Source organism: Lingula anatina, chromosome 9 (genome assembly GCF_051362555.1).
Source record: "Lingula anatina isolate TDL-2025a chromosome 9, LinAna3.0, whole genome shotgun sequence".
In the NCBI taxonomy this organism is placed as follows: domain Eukaryota; kingdom Metazoa; phylum Brachiopoda; class Lingulata; order Lingulida; family Lingulidae; genus Lingula; species Lingula anatina.
Genome location: NC_141775.1, coordinates 14,620,581 through 14,635,992, shown reverse-complemented (window position 1 = coordinate 14,635,992; position 15,412 = coordinate 14,620,581). Strand labels below are relative to the sequence as shown.

The following is a 15,412-nucleotide window of genomic DNA, read 5'->3' as shown; positions in this document are numbered from 1 at the left end:
CCCACAGACCCCACTACCACTGAGATAAGGATACGTCACAATACCAGCCAAGAGCCAGTAATCATGGCGTCTGTGCCAGACTTCGTGTTCTCGTCCTACTGTGAGTGCTCGCTGCTCATTCTGCCACAGTGTGTGGAGTTCTGTAAAACCACCATCTGCTATGTTGAACATGAACTTCTGTTTGGCTTCCTCTTTCTTGAATTCTTCTTCTTTTTCATCAGACTTTTTAGCCTCTTCTTCCTTTGACGACTTCTTTGTTGTTCCATCAGAATCCTTCTCTTCTTTGACTTTAGCATCTAAAATCATACAAACAAAACTTATTTTTGTTTAATGTTAGTAGAAAGATCATGCATTCATTTTACTTTGTTTCATTCTTTTACAGGCTATATCTTTAAAATGTCTAATTATACATTGCTTGGCATTTCACATTGTGAAACATGATCATCTTTCACATGTACTACATATAATATTACTTACTATACACAATAAGTCTGGTGCTGCAGCCTTTTCTTTTTCTGTTGTAGTCTTACTCTTTTTCATGTTAATTAGAAAACCTACCATCTTTCTTCTCATCTTTCTCTCCCTCGGCCTCCTCTTTCTTTAATTCTTTCTTTTCTTCAAGAGAATCAGTCTTTTGTTCTTCTTTCTCATCTGGAAGAAAGAAAAACCCTCATGAGGAAAAGTCTAAATTCTTTAGATTACACAAAATATTAGTATAAACATTCAAATTCAATTAACAATTGTTAAAAGCCATACACTTTATTGGGCAATAACACAGTGTAAACCAGTTTCATGTGCTCTAACAATGCTGACCACTACAAGCAAAATCAGTTCATTTTCAAAGGCAGTATACATACAACACTCACACCTGTCATCTAGTCTTATCAATCTCTAATCCTATATGAGGTTGACTCAAAATACCTTTGACATCCTCTTCCTTACTTTCCTCCTTCACACCAGCTTTGCTCTCTTCACTGTCTTTAGATTCTTCTGTTGCTTGGGTGGGTTTTTCATCTGTTTCTAATTTTTACAAAGAATAACCATTTTTAATGACAGAAAAGATGACGCTTACTTTCTGCAATCAAAGAGAAAAATTACGTAAATTGTCAAAATCTGCTTTCCTAAAGTAAATCATATTTATCTGGTGGTAAACCAATGCCTTTGTGTTGATTTTAAAAAAAAGCTGAACTGTTTAATATTTGGGACTTGGTTCACTTGGTGTAAAATGCACATGCAAACCATGCATTGGATATACACTGAGACACACAATTCTACCCAATGTTTAAGAAAGTACTGTAATGCTGTGAATTGGTATCAGTGTGTGTCATTCATCCCACACTTACCTTTCTTTTCTTCTTTAACTTCATCAGTCTCCATCTTTACCTCCTGGGCCGCGTCTTTACTGTCTTCCTTTTCTGATGGCTCATTTCCTTTCTGATCCGTTTCCATGGCTTCCTCTGTCATTTCTTTCCCTTCATCCTTGTCCTAAAGATATTGCAAAGTAAGAACCAATAAGCCATTTAACAGTTACCAGTAATTATTATGTCTCAGTTACTTGGGTAAAAGGTTGGTAGACATAAAAGGTTGGTAACTGTAAAGAGACTTCCTACATCAAACAAATTAGTCACACCACAGTGCTGTAACCACCCACCTTCTTGTCTCCACTGCCTTCTTTGTCCTCTTCTGTTTTCTCTTCCTTTATTTCCTTCTGGTCCTCCTTCGTCTCTCCCTTCTCCTCTGTCTTTTCTTCCTTGGTAGATGGCGCTGGTGAAGGTACAGCTGACGATGACCTACTTTTGCTGAACTTTTCTATACACTCTGAGGCAGTTTTGTAAGGCATGCTCTCTGTGCCATTTATTGCTTCAAACTCTTGAACCTAAAAGAGGTCAAAGTACCATATAACCATGCAGACTGGGGGGAATGAATCAATATTATATTTCACATCCTATTGCTCTTCCTTAAAATCTATAAGACACCTGCTTTTTCTTGTCATTATCCACACACACACGCACACACACACACACACACACGCACGCACGCATACACACACCAGGACTCACATATAAAACAATATAAGAAACATATCTGAAAACATAAGTTTTTACGCAAAACTTTCAAAAGGGTCCTGAAATTCCTACCTTCTTCCTCACAAGTGACATGATACCAATGCGCGTCAGCACGTGTTGCCTGGACAAACCCTCTCGAGGAACGCCATCTGCAAATGTGTCCGCGTTGTCAGCACCAGGTTCACACAGGTGGCGCATGAACAGCGAGACGTACGCCTTGAACACTTTCTCTGACTTTCCTCTTAGGTCTCGCACAAGCCTACAGTAAGAAGGAAAAGAACAGATATCACATACAAGCCACCAGTATAGGCAGAATGACCTTCTCAGCTGGGGCACTCAACTTCCAAACTTTGTTTTAGCAGTGTTTCCAAAAGACATGTCAAACTTATCAAGTAGTAATAACAATCTCTGCTTCATTGTTACAGTCTGCTGAACATATCTGTACTGACAGTGCATGGGTGTGTCAGTCCAAATGACAAAACAACTTTCTTATTATACTTACCTTCTTTACTGATGCTTAGATCTGATATACAAGCAAGAAGATTGACTGACATGTAATCTAAAAATAAAATTATTTTCATACACACACACACAAACAAAAAATGTTCTTAATATTACATTTTTATCTATTATGGAGATTTCTACTTAAGTGAAGCAGCAATAAATACTTACCAGTGTGAATTAAAGGCATCTTGAGGAGGCATACCCCACCGCATCACTGCATTCAAGAAAGCCTTCCTCTGCCTGGCGTTGAAACCAAGCACCTCGATCTGACCGTTAACACGGGCCAGCAATGGCGGCAGAGGGCGATCCTTCTCTGGAACGCCACCACGTCTACGCCCTCCTCTGCCTAGTTCAGATTTTTCTTCAAAATCATCATCCTCATCATCACCATCTGGAGAAAAGTTAAGATGGAAAATATTAACTTTGATTCCTTTTTTAAGTTGCTTTTATGTTGCTTTTTTTTCCTTTGAATGACAGTAGCAAATTCAAAAAACTATTTTCATTTAAAATTGTAAAATTTAATTTTAACTAACCATCATACAGAAGTTAATAACCAACATCTGCATTGAGACTGAGTCTTCATCACTCATCAACCCTTTTCCGATGTGCCGCAAAATTTCACTTAATCACTACAGCTAAATCTGATCAGTTATAAGTTGATTTCTCAGATTCTGTTATAGCTAAGCTTGGTTAAGCACACAAAAATAACATGTGCATCCACTCTGAATCCTGTTTCACAAAAAATGTCATGTCAGATTTTGACTACTGGGAATTACCTTAGTTGTCTTCCAAAAAGGATGCTTTCCCAAGTTTTGTCTAAAAAGTTACATAATAGCCTGGAGTTTAGCCTGCTCATAGGCAGGGCTAACTACCAACCAAGACAACTAACATGATGTAACTGAGAGAATTTTTTAAATTCTCAAATTGCATAGAAATACCTTCACACTCTGTTACAATCTTGCTCAGTGTCACAAAATTATCAGAAAACAAAACATGACATCTTTTTATTTGTATGCATTCACTGACTGCTAGGTGTTCCATGAAAGCATTCTAAGACATACTCATATTTTGATTACTGCTTTGATACAGAATTGTAATGTATCAAATTTAACAACAAAAAATCTGAAAGAAAAAAGTTATGTTTTGTTTCATAGTTAATCATGAACAGGCAACCTGTTGACCATGTATGGACCATATGACACTGATTTCTTTAGTCTTTTTAAAACTTCCTTCAGCTGGTCAGATTAGACTGCTATCAATCATTGGTTTAATTGTAGTAGGCTAAAATCTAGATACTGGCCTTAAATAACTAAATTTACACAGACTTTGGTTTGTCTGTGATATCAGTTCAGAAAGCCTAAGGCCTCTTTTTTTGTGAAACAAGAGTAAGCAACTATAAAGTAGACAACTATAAGTTATAACACAAAATTCACAGTTCAGCACGACAACTATAAATCATAGCACAGTGCACATCCTGGTGCTTTCATTACAACACAACACTGGTGACTTCAATCAATGTGTTCTAGTGAACCAACTTTTCCTGTTATCTTTTGTTACTAACTAAACAGAAAGTTGCACAGGACTTATGTTCAAGTGACATTATTGAAGTACAACAAGGAATAGAAACCATCACAGGATGAGTTCAAATAACAGTCATTTCTCACTTATTTTAGATTAGTTGTTTTTCAAAATTTGTTGTACATTTCAAAACATGTTTGCTAAAAACCCAAATTTGAGACTGATTACAAAATCTTTAAAGAATTAAGATGTTTAGAAATTAAAAGCAGTTTTCAAAATTTGTGAGCAATAACTGTTTACGTTACCAATCTCTTGATGAGTTAGTCCACCACACAGTCTTCACAATTTGGAGGCCAGAAAATAAGAGAACACTTACTACCTGTCTGGTCGAAATCGGAGTCAAAGTCGGACATGTTTTCATCCCAGTTGTCCTCATTGGTACCACCCATGGCGTCGTTGTAATTCACCTGCTTGCGCACGCGTTTGCCCTTCCCCAGTGTGCGCGCCAGGTCCTCCTGCTGCTGCTCATAGTGATGGCGCAGCAGCTTCTCCCAGTATGCGGGATCTGCATGCTCCACTTCCTGCTTCAAGATTTCTTTTTCTTCTTCCTCCTGTAAAAAATATAAACAGTTTATTACATAGCATACACAACTACAACCTGACTTTGTAGCAAATATACAGACATCATTTTCACAGAGAGGTGTGAATATTAAGTTCCACATAGTCAACAGAGATTTCTATCACAATGTTCAGCTCACATCATTGCAACATGAATATTTCTATCACAAAATGTTTCTAGCAATTATCATATTGAAAGGAACACTATCAGAAAAATCCTCATTTCAAAGGGTTCCATTTTTTGCCTACTAAAGATGAAAAATATTTCTGTAACAAACATACCTCAACTTACAACAAGAAATCACATAATTGCATGACACTCATATTGAAACTTCTACTACCAGATACCAGTGATTTCACTGTCACAGCCTGGCAATGTCACAGACACTGCTCAGTGTCCAGACAGACCACCCACCTCTTCCTCCTCCTCCTTGAAGGCATAGCTGGCCACCTTGAAGGAAGTGAAGTATTCATTCATAGCCATCTCCTTCTCCTCCTGCCCCTGCTGTGTCCTGTCCAGCAGCTCCTTGACTGCTGCGTCATCGTACACTATCCTGCTTTCATTGGCCTGACTGCTATCCTCTGAACACACACACACAGACACCAACATTAGGACATGTTATGTCTATGACTTTTATTTTACTGATGTTCTCTATTTGTGATATAAAAGATTAAAATGAAATATGACTGTTTAGAATGCCTGCCTGAATTTGATTCTGTAAAAAGTAATTTAGGCCTTGAGTACCTGCCTTAAATACCTGACAATCTAAAAAATAACATGCCTTGGCCAATCCCTAATTTTACAATTTAATCATTCATCCTCCAATTATAAATAAAAGAAAAATTCACCAGTTTTAAATTCATCCTTGAACAGTTCCTCTGTGCCAAACTTGAGGATGTCATCCACCTCCTGTTTGGACATGGAGCCTCCTTTCCCTCCCAGGCCTGGCCGGACCACCAGGTGGGTTAACATCATCTTCTTCTTGGCCACCTGTGTAATTCTCTCTTCCACTGAAGCTCGTGTCACAAAGCGATAGATCATCACCTTATTGGCCTGGCCTATACGATGTGCTCTGCTGAATGCCTGCAAATGGACAGCAAAGTCAGAAGAAGGGTGCTGACATGTCACTCTGTAAATTACTATGGGTGTCCACTTATCAAGCCTTTTCTTTAAATGGACACAATCAAATATAATTGAAATGATACATGGTACATAGCATTTATAAAGGATAACTTTGAAACAAGAGAGCATTTGTATATAAACATTTAATAAAACTACATCTCATTTTCAGAACACAAAGGTTTATCAATTGCAGATCCAGGGGACCAGCACATTTCTGAAATACAGAAATATTTATCAATTCTACTTCTAAAAGGGGAAGACATTTTTAACAGAAAACAGAGCCAAATTCATATAATACTTCAATATTTACTGACAACATCAGAGTACATGTCATATCCTACCTGTATATCATTGTGAGGGTTCCAGTCACTGTCATAGATGATAACAGTGTCTGCTGTAGCCAGGTTAATTCCCAGACCACCTGCCCTGGTAGACAGCAGAAATACCATGGAGGGAGAACCATTCACTGAATTGAAACAGAACATTATCTTATACTTTGTCTGTAGCATTATTACTCTTCAGTAGATCACTGAATTACACAGTTAATAAGAAAAGTGAAAGAGAGACCCAGTCACCGAAAATGAAGAGATTTCTTAATCAAAAACTATGTCAGGGAGGAGAACATATAATGTAGAAGAAAGAGGACATCTTATTCTATTCCCATCCCTTGTTTCTGAACAATCTATATCAAACCCAGCAACTATAGATAATAAGGTGTCAGGTGACACCACTACCAACACCTAGTGCTGAGAAACAAACTTTCCTTGTTATAAAACAATTGCCAACTTGTCACAGACTAAATTTTAGTAGAAAAAGAGATTTGAAAGCATGTACACGTGAACATGTGCCTATGAAAAACTTGTGTCCATCGAGTGTTGTAACATTCTCATAAACTTACTAGTAGCTAGAAAATCTCAGGGTAAAACAGGTGACAAGATATAACTGTCACACCCACCTCCCCAGCTGACAGGTAAAGATAACACCACTGAGCAGTGGTCTATTGATTACAGTAGGAGTCAGATTGTTATCTGCTAGTTTGCTCCTGACCTGTGAAAGTTTCTCAAACTTAGCATAGTTGATGGAAGTTGTTAACAGTATATTATATGCCTGTCCATTGAGATGCCTTGTCTCCACAGGGGACACCTTGCAGAGCCATAGTGCATAATTCAGGCTGTAACTATAAATAACCTTGTCCCCTAAAGCTATTGCCATAATGAAAATCCCCAGTAACCTAAAGTTGCCGAGATGTACTCACTGTTAAACCTGTCAATGGCATCCTGTCTCAGTGTTCCCGTCACACCGCCATCAATCCTCTCATACTTATAACCCTCACACTCCAGGAAGTCTTCCAGGATGTCCAGCATTTTGGTCATCTACAAACAGACACTATTTCTTTAAAATATAATGTACTTTACCTAAGTGAAAGAAATAATTGTAATCTATTTTTCATTAAATGGGTTCAAGTCTCTCAGTTAAAAAAAAACCTAAGCTTGGAGAAAAAAGGCATTTACAGGACTTTGCTTTATTCAATTGCATCAAATAGATATATTATTCTTTTGTTTTCTATCTTATTTTTTTTTTCTGCTTCTATATACATTCTTTGTATATAATTAATCTATTTCCCATTTGATGTACTCTAAAGGAGAGCTTATAATGTATTGCAAATGGCCTCCTCCTCTTTCTGAATAAACTGAGGCGTTAGAGAACAATATAAACTATGTGTAGTGTGTCTCTAGTAGAGATAATACAGTGAAGCCTAAGCAGTCACCTGAGAGAAGATCAGCACTCTGTGGCCCTCTTCCTTCAGAATGTTCAACATCTTGGACAACAGCTCCAGTTTCCCACAAGCTTTGATCAGAGCACTGCCCTCAAACATTCCATTGGGCAGCTTGGGTGCTTCCTGAAACAATAGGCTAGCAACTTGACTTTTATCATTTAAACCACATTGCGAGGAAGAAATATGTGATTTTCTGGTTAAATTCAAACTTAAATGTACTGATCTCTATACAGTCATAGAGTTGGTGTATTTTTCCCTGTTTACACAATCATCTCACATAAACTTTACTATATATACGTGGAAAAATTACTTATTATGAACTAAGTATAGCAGTATAAAATGGTATTTATCAATTCTGTTAGAAATCAGTGAGAAGTGAGTGTGGTGCTCCTTACATCAGCCGCAGTGGGGAACAGGTAAGGATGATTACAGCACTTCTTCAGGTCCATCATGATGTTCAGGAGGGACACGTTATTACCTCCACGGGCATTCAGAGCTTCAAAATTCCTTGTCAATATGTACTTGTAATATTTCCTGAAAGAGAGGAAAAACAACCTCTAATAACTTTACTTATAAATTACTGTACTGTTACTGTTTACAACTATATCTAAAACCAACATATTATCTAATTTTTAACCTTAACATTAGTGTTCCACTAATGCTAAAAATAACAATTGGTAATCAATGTTTAATGATCTATCATAGGATCTGGCACCTCATATACTGGGTTTTCATGACTTGCACACCTTAGTTTACCTTTGTTGATGCAAGGGGCTCTTAAACTTGCCAAAACTTAGTCCATAACACATGCCAAAACCAAAACAAGTGTGAAATTATGTTGATTTTTTTGCATGGATTCCAAGTTAGTTCGATGAACAGTAGCTATACAAGTTTTCAAACTGCTATGAAAGCAACAAACAGGAACTTCAGGTATTTGGTTAAGATCACAGAGTTGTGGTCTACTTACTTCTGCATGGGGCTGAGCTCCACTCTGACAATGAACTCACTCTTGGATGGTATTCCCTTCAGGACATCTGCCTTCAGTCGCCGCAGTAAGTGTGGGCCCAGCATGTCATGTAACTTCTTCACCTGCTCCTCCTTCCCTATGTCTGCAAACTCATCCAGGAACACCTGCAGATTCCTGAAATATGGAAGGTGATAGACATTTATACCTGGGAGTACAGTGTGTAATTTGCTCCCAAGGCTTTCAACCTCTGAGAACCTGCTCTGATGTGACTGCTCTCTAGAATAATCACAAATTGCCAGTGCTAAGCTTAAAAAACTGCTTCTGTCATATTCTTGTAGCTAGACTGACACAAAACTGCTAGGGATTCTTCTTGCACAACTCTTCTTTCAGCAGGGTTCTGCCAAGGTCTCAAAAAAGGGGGGAGAATTCTCCCCTCTGAGCATAAAAGTTGGGGAGATTTTGAGAAATAGTGGGAGATCAGGAAAAATGATATTTTACGTAAAAACATACACTGCTAGTCTGTACTGGTATTTTATTAAAGTTCACAAACTGAACTGATTCAACTTTGAAAGTAACTTTACATAGGCTGTATGTATATACAGTTGCAAATGATTTTTTTATAAAGCATCTGCCTCATTATCATAGCGGAGCCAAGAATAATCTCTTAACCAATCGTGTTGAAATTTCTGTGGCACTACTTTCGGTTTCTTTCTTTCAGGCCCTTTGATGGTATTTGGTCTGCAGACCTAAAATTAAAGAAAAGTTAAAATTTTTCCTACTTACAAACTTGTAATTTCTGGAACCAGACACCACAATCCAAAAGAATTTTTAGGTTTTGATGATTAATCATGACTTAATTAACACTTTTATCAGGAAAAATTGCATAATAGTGTTTGGGAAGGACATTTTTATCTTTGATTTATCAGTTTCACAATATTGACTACTTTTTAAAATAAAGGCTAAAGTAAAAAATATAGGTCACACATTTGGTTGAGTGCATTCTATGAAAATATCCTTGATTAGGAGGCCCTAACTTTTTTTTTTCAAATTACTAATTAGTATCCTCACACACATATACAGAGGAATAAACATATCAGAAACAGGCCTCCTTACTTCTTCATTAAAGTTAAACATTTCCTTTTTTTCAAATTTTTATTCTCACACACACACACACATATATATACACTATAGAGTGATAGGAATAAACAAATCAAAAACGGGCCTCCTTACTTTTTTAACTTCTTTTTCATATTATCATACTCACATATAGAGGAATAATCGTATCAAAAACGGGCCTATTACCTTTTTTTTTTACTTTCTTTCACATTTTCAAACGAAGTATCAAGTGTCCTTCCAAAACGTAAAATAAAAATGCCACGGAATGAACATACCTTTATCGTCAAAGAACTGTCATTTTCATCTGGAGTCGCAACTTCAGAAATTTGTTTCTTCCTTTTCTCAGACTTGTCAGGCGGAGAGACGGATTCATCTGAGGGGGGATTAACAGGAGTCTGACCTGATTTTTCACCGCTTGCCGAAGACTTTGGCATAAAGCTTAAAATCGATCTTTGTTTTTTAACTTTCGCTTTCGGCGAGGAAGCCGCCATTTTAACCACGCTTCATCAGGCTGAATATCACTGTCACGCCGTCTATCATTGGTTGACTATCACGCGAAATGAGAGAACCGCTCAATCGCTCAACTAACTTTAGTGCAGCGGAGTCACACGAGGATTGCCGATTGGACTGTAGTCATGAAGAGGTACTATTGATATTACGACAACAAATGACGACGCTGCTTGAAACGATCTCTTACGAGGGTACATCGGAAACACACACATGACGACGTTAGCTACACTGTGTTAACAAGTCAATGCAGCGGACGATGCGAAGAAATTTATACGGTGATGATTATTTAGATAAACAATTTTAGACGCCACTCTCAATGTGTCTTTTATCATCTCAAGAACAACTAGAGGATCAGAGAGGCGATACCGCCTCCGAATATTGTACCACCAGCTGGAGCAAGCGCATTCGTATAGACCCCCACATACACAAAATAAGGGACACAGCCACCAGTTTTGTGCTTGACAAGCTGTAAAAATGCAATCAACAAGAATTTTTAAACTATTGCAAAAAATATATATGGTACAATCAAATTTAAGTTCTTCATAAGGTAGGTCAAGGGTCAATTTCAAGGTCACAGTAAATTGCCAGTATATGACTTCCTATTCAAGTTCAAGAGTAACTATGGACCTATCTTTGTCAAGTTTGAAGTTAAAAGAAAAAGAAATTAGCAGAGTTCAGTTCATGATAAAAAGTAGGTCAAAGGTCAATTTCAAGGTCACACTTAGATTGCCAGTATAGGACTTCCTATTCAACTTCAATAGTAACTATGGACCTATCTCAGCCAGTTTTGGAGATAAAAGGGAAGCAAAATTTGCAAAATTCAGTTCATGGTGAAAAGTAGGTCAAAGGTCAATTTCAAGGTCACATTTAGATTGCCAGTATATGACTTTCTATTCAAGTTCAATAGTAACTATGGACCTATCTCTGCCAGTTTTGGAGATAAAAGGGAAGCAAAATTTGCAAAGTTCAGTTCATGGTGAAATGTAGGTCAAAGGTCAATTTCAAGGTCACATATAGATTGCCAGTATATGACTTCCTATTCAAGTTCAATAGTAACTATGGACCTATCTCAGCCAGTTTTGGAGATAAAAGGGAAGCAAAATTTGCAAAATTCAGTTCATGGTGAAAAGTAGGTCAAAGGTCAATTTCAAGGTCACATTTAGATTGCCAGTATATGACTTCCTATTCAAGTTCAATAATAACTATGGACCTATCTCTGCCAGTTTTGGAGATAAAAGGGAAGCAAAATTTGCAAAGTTCAGTTTATGGTGAAAAGTAGTTCAAAGGTCAATTTTGAGGTCACATTTAGATTGCCAGTATATGACTTCCTATTAAAGTTCAATAGTAACTACGGACCTATCTCAGCCAGTTTTGGAGATAAAAGGAAAGCAAAATTTGCAAAATTCAGTTCACGGTGTAAAGTAGGTCAAAGGTCAATTTTAAGGTCACATTTAGATTGCCAGTATATGACTTCCTTTTCAAGTTCAATAGTAACTATGGACCTATCTCTGCCAGTTTTGGAGATAAAAGGGAAGAAAAGTTTGCAAAGTTCAGTTCATGGTGAAAAGTAGGTCAAAGGTCAATTTCAAGGTCACATTTAGATTGCCAGTATATGACTTCCTATTCAAGTTCAATAGTAACTATGGACCTATCTCTGCCAGTTTTGGAGATAAAAGGGAAGCAAAATTTGCAAAATTCAGTTCATGGTGTAAAGTAGGTCAAAGGTCAATTTTAAGGTCACATTTAGATTGCCAGTATATGACTTCCTATTCAACTTCAATAGTAACTATGGACCTATCTCTGCCAGTTTTGGAGATAAAAGGGAAGAAAAATTTGCAAAGTTCAGTTCATGGTGAAAAGTAGGTCAAAGGTCAATTTTAAGGTCACATTTAGATTGCCAGTATATGACTTCCTATTCAACTTCAATAGTAACTATGGACCTAAATCTGCCAGTTTTGGAGATAAAAGGGAAGCAAATTTTGCAAAGTTCAGTTTATGGTGAAAAGTAGGTCAAAGGTCAATTTTAAGGTCACATTTAGATTGCCAGTATATGACTTCCTATTCAAGTTCAATAGTAACTACGGACCTATCTCAGCCAGTTTTGGAGATAAAAGGAAAGCAAAATTTGCAAAATTCAGTTCATGGTGAAAAGTAGGTCAAAGGTCAATTTTAATGTCACATATAGATTGCCATTATATGACTTCCTATTCAAGTTCAATTGTAACTATGGACCTATCTCTGCCAGTTTTGGAGATAAAAGGGAAGAAAAATTTGCAAAGTTCAGTTCATGGTGAAAAGTAGGTCAAAGGTCAATTTCAAGGTCATAGTAAGATTGCCAGTATATGACTTCCTATTCAACTTCAATAGTAACTATGGACCTATCTCTGCCAGTTTTGGAGATATAAGGGACTAAATGTTATAATTTTGGAGTTACCATAATGTGCCTTAAATTTCGTACAGAAAAAATTAATTAAAATAAAGAAAATGTCATTTTGGTCAAAATTCTTGAAATAGGAGGTGCTCTGAAGTTTCAGAAGTTCAAATTTGATGAAATAATGTCATTTTTGAACACAAGTTGTCTGCTTTGCCAAGCCTTATGTTTTATTTTTCCAGAGTTCAAAATTTATTATCCATTACCGTACTGCACATTTTGCTTTTACCACCAATATGTGCTTTTTGATACAGCGTAACTCGAAAACCGTATGGAATACAAAAAAACCGAGACCACCTCCAGTGTTGGGCTTTACATGCTCTACAAAATGCAAAAAAGAATGGGTTTCTAGCATTAACGGTTCCCGAATTAGAGACAGTTTTAAGTTTCGGTATCTAATGGCCGCTACTCCCGTGAAAATGTACCGATTGACCCCAAATTCATGGAGATGAAAGATGACCTGAAGGGTAACACTTTCCAATAATATTATTGGTTAAGTCTGTGTGGTGTCTGAATAACAGGGCAAAAAAAATTTTTTTCGTAAAAAATTTCATTTTTTTGAAAATTTTGGCCCATTTGACCTTGAAGTAAAGGTCAAAGGTCAAATCCAAGGGTATATTTGAAATCTACACATATGACTTTTGGAAAGCTGTCTATAGAAATTTTTCCCATAACCCCTTCCGTAGGGTAGATAATTAGCATTTAATTTTGCCATTTTTAGACAAGGGTGCATTGCAATGAGTGCCACACCCAGACCCCAATACCGACAAAGCCCAAATTTTACGTGGAACGAGTTGAGATTATAGGTGACCTAAATCCATGAGATGGGTACGGGGGCCCTTACCGTCTAGGAGGAGAAGCGGTAACGGTAGCCATCCGGCGGAGCCGGCGGAGCCGGCGGAGCCAACGGAGCCGGCGGAGCCGGCGGAGCCGGCGGAACGATCCGGACGGGACCGAAACCATGTGTACCGCCAGCGCTAACGCTGGTGGTACAATGATAGCACCCTCACTCGGTTTGTATGCGAGAATTTTCGCATCTTTGGTAATTTTTGTGCGAGAATTTTATTTTTTTGGCGAGAATCTCGCAGAATCGCGGCCTCGGCAGAACCCTGTTTCAGCATAAAAAAAGAGTGTCAATGCACTACACCAATTTGATGGATATAATTAAAGGTACTGTAAGGGTTTATTACAATCTAGAAACCAAAGTTTTTTCCTGTATCTAATTATTCATTAATTCATCTACATTTGTGATGATTAAAAGAATAAAAACGACCTAAAAACATAAAATATCAGCGTATATATTTCTCGTTGCTATGTCTCATTAATAAAGGCAATGAAAATACACAGGTATAAACTTAATAGCACACACTACCTGAAGTCATCTGGAGACATGAAGTTGAGCAGGTGGAACAGTTCCTCCAGGTTGTTCTGGAGTGGAGTACCAGTCAACAGCAACTTGTAGCCAATCTTGTATGCACTGAGCACCTTGAAGAACTGGAAACAACACAAAGCCAGTCAGCTACACATTATCACAAAACCTAAGTCTATTTGAAAATACCCAACGTCTTCCCTCTATCATTTCAACCACTACCCATCCTAGATGGCTCCCATTACAATTACATTACTGCAGATAATCAGTCTAACAGTATGTCCTGTATGCAAGCTACAATACTTTGACTTAACCAGTAACACCACCTACTTTTGATTGGTTGTTTTTCAGCCTATGAGCTTCATCCACCACCAACACTCCCCAGTCCACAGAGCCCAGAGTCGCCTGGTCAATGCTGATCAACTCATAGGAGGTCAATAGGACATGGAATTTAACAGGGCACTCTTTGCGCATCTTTGATGCCTTTGTGCCACCACGGATTGCACCCTCCTCGAAAGAAAACTCATGCTCTCTGAAATTGCATAGAAATCATGAATATATGCAGTAGAAATCATCCCTTAAATGTCTTTAATGTTAATTTCTTAATATCTTCAAGCAGTGACTCCGAAAAGTGTTGGACCCCTGTGGAAATCCAGTAAATTATTAAAATTTTTCCAAAATTGAAAGCCAAATGAAGCACTACTAAACAACAGCATTTAATCCCAATGAACATGACATGAACTGTTACCTTATAACATGAACTGGTTACCTTATAACATGAACTGGTTACCTTATAACATGAACTGTTACCTTATAACATGAACTGGTTACCCTATGACATGAACTAGTTACCTTATAACAGCGCGGCTGTCTTTGTCCCCCACATATGTGACCACATAGAAATCTGGCGCCCAGAACTCAAACTCTCGCTCCCAGTTGATGATAGTGGACAGAGGAGCACTGACAAGAAACGGTCCCTTCGAGTGACCCTGAAAATGCAGGTCAAGGTCAGTAGGTGATGGACAAGGTGGTAAAAAGTTTATCTCAACTTCAAAGTGAGCTTCTGTGTAAATATCTCAGTGTTATCTTTAAACTTGTACATATTTGTTTCCCTGACAGAGGCAAAAAAGTGAAATAAATTAGCCATCTTTGGTTTATGCTACCTACCTCTTTATACAATGAATACAAAAACACAATAGTCTGTATAGTCTTGCCCAGTCCCATCTCGTCAGCTAAGATGGTGTGGATACCATGACACCAGGAGTAGCGCAGCCAGTTTAATCCCTCCAGCTGATAGGGATGCAGGGTGCCACCAGTGATGTCAATATAGTCCGGCTGCTGGTCCAACTTCCTCTTCAGCTGCAAAGAAAGGAGGGGTAATTCATGCTGCTTTGTTTACCTGTTCTGTTTGAA

The 15,412-nt window shown here is 37.8% G+C and overlaps 1 protein-coding gene across 20 annotated transcripts in view; it reads right to left on the bottom strand.

The window, feature by feature from the left end:
* Positions 1-15,412, bottom strand: part of LOC106171731 (ATP-dependent chromatin remodeler CHD5) — a 53,766-nt gene that overhangs the window by 14,245 nt on the left and 24,109 nt on the right. For 17 of the 20 annotated variants that reach the window (XM_086994872.1, XM_086994889.1, XM_086994879.1 and 14 more), the window contains 19 exons: positions 15,167-15,358; positions 14,852-14,988; positions 14,330-14,531; positions 14,003-14,124; positions 8,574-8,747; positions 8,002-8,140; positions 7,598-7,729; positions 7,085-7,202; positions 6,171-6,295; positions 5,556-5,790; positions 5,122-5,288; positions 4,465-4,699; positions 2,743-2,961; positions 2,139-2,332; positions 1,652-1,876; positions 1,344-1,485; positions 922-1,020; positions 559-651; positions 35-296 (listed from right to left, as the gene is read on the bottom strand). In XM_086994872.1, the coding sequence (XP_086850998.1) occupies positions 35-296; positions 559-651; positions 922-1,020; positions 1,344-1,485; positions 1,652-1,876; positions 2,139-2,332; positions 2,743-2,961; positions 4,465-4,699; positions 5,122-5,288; positions 5,556-5,790; positions 6,171-6,295; positions 7,085-7,202; positions 7,598-7,729; positions 8,002-8,140; positions 8,574-8,747; positions 14,003-14,124; positions 14,330-14,531; positions 14,852-14,988; positions 15,167-15,358 (3,212 nt within the window). Of the gene's footprint in view, positions 1-34; positions 297-558; positions 652-921; positions 1,021-1,343; positions 1,486-1,651; positions 1,877-2,138; positions 2,333-2,738; positions 2,962-4,464; positions 4,700-5,121; positions 5,289-5,555; positions 5,791-6,170; positions 6,296-7,084; positions 7,203-7,597; positions 7,730-8,001; positions 8,141-8,573; positions 8,748-14,002; positions 14,125-14,329; positions 14,532-14,851; positions 14,989-15,166; positions 15,359-15,412 lie in introns of all 20 variants that reach the window. The other 3 variants (XM_086994874.1, XM_086994873.1, XM_086994875.1) reach the window with 3 other exon arrangements.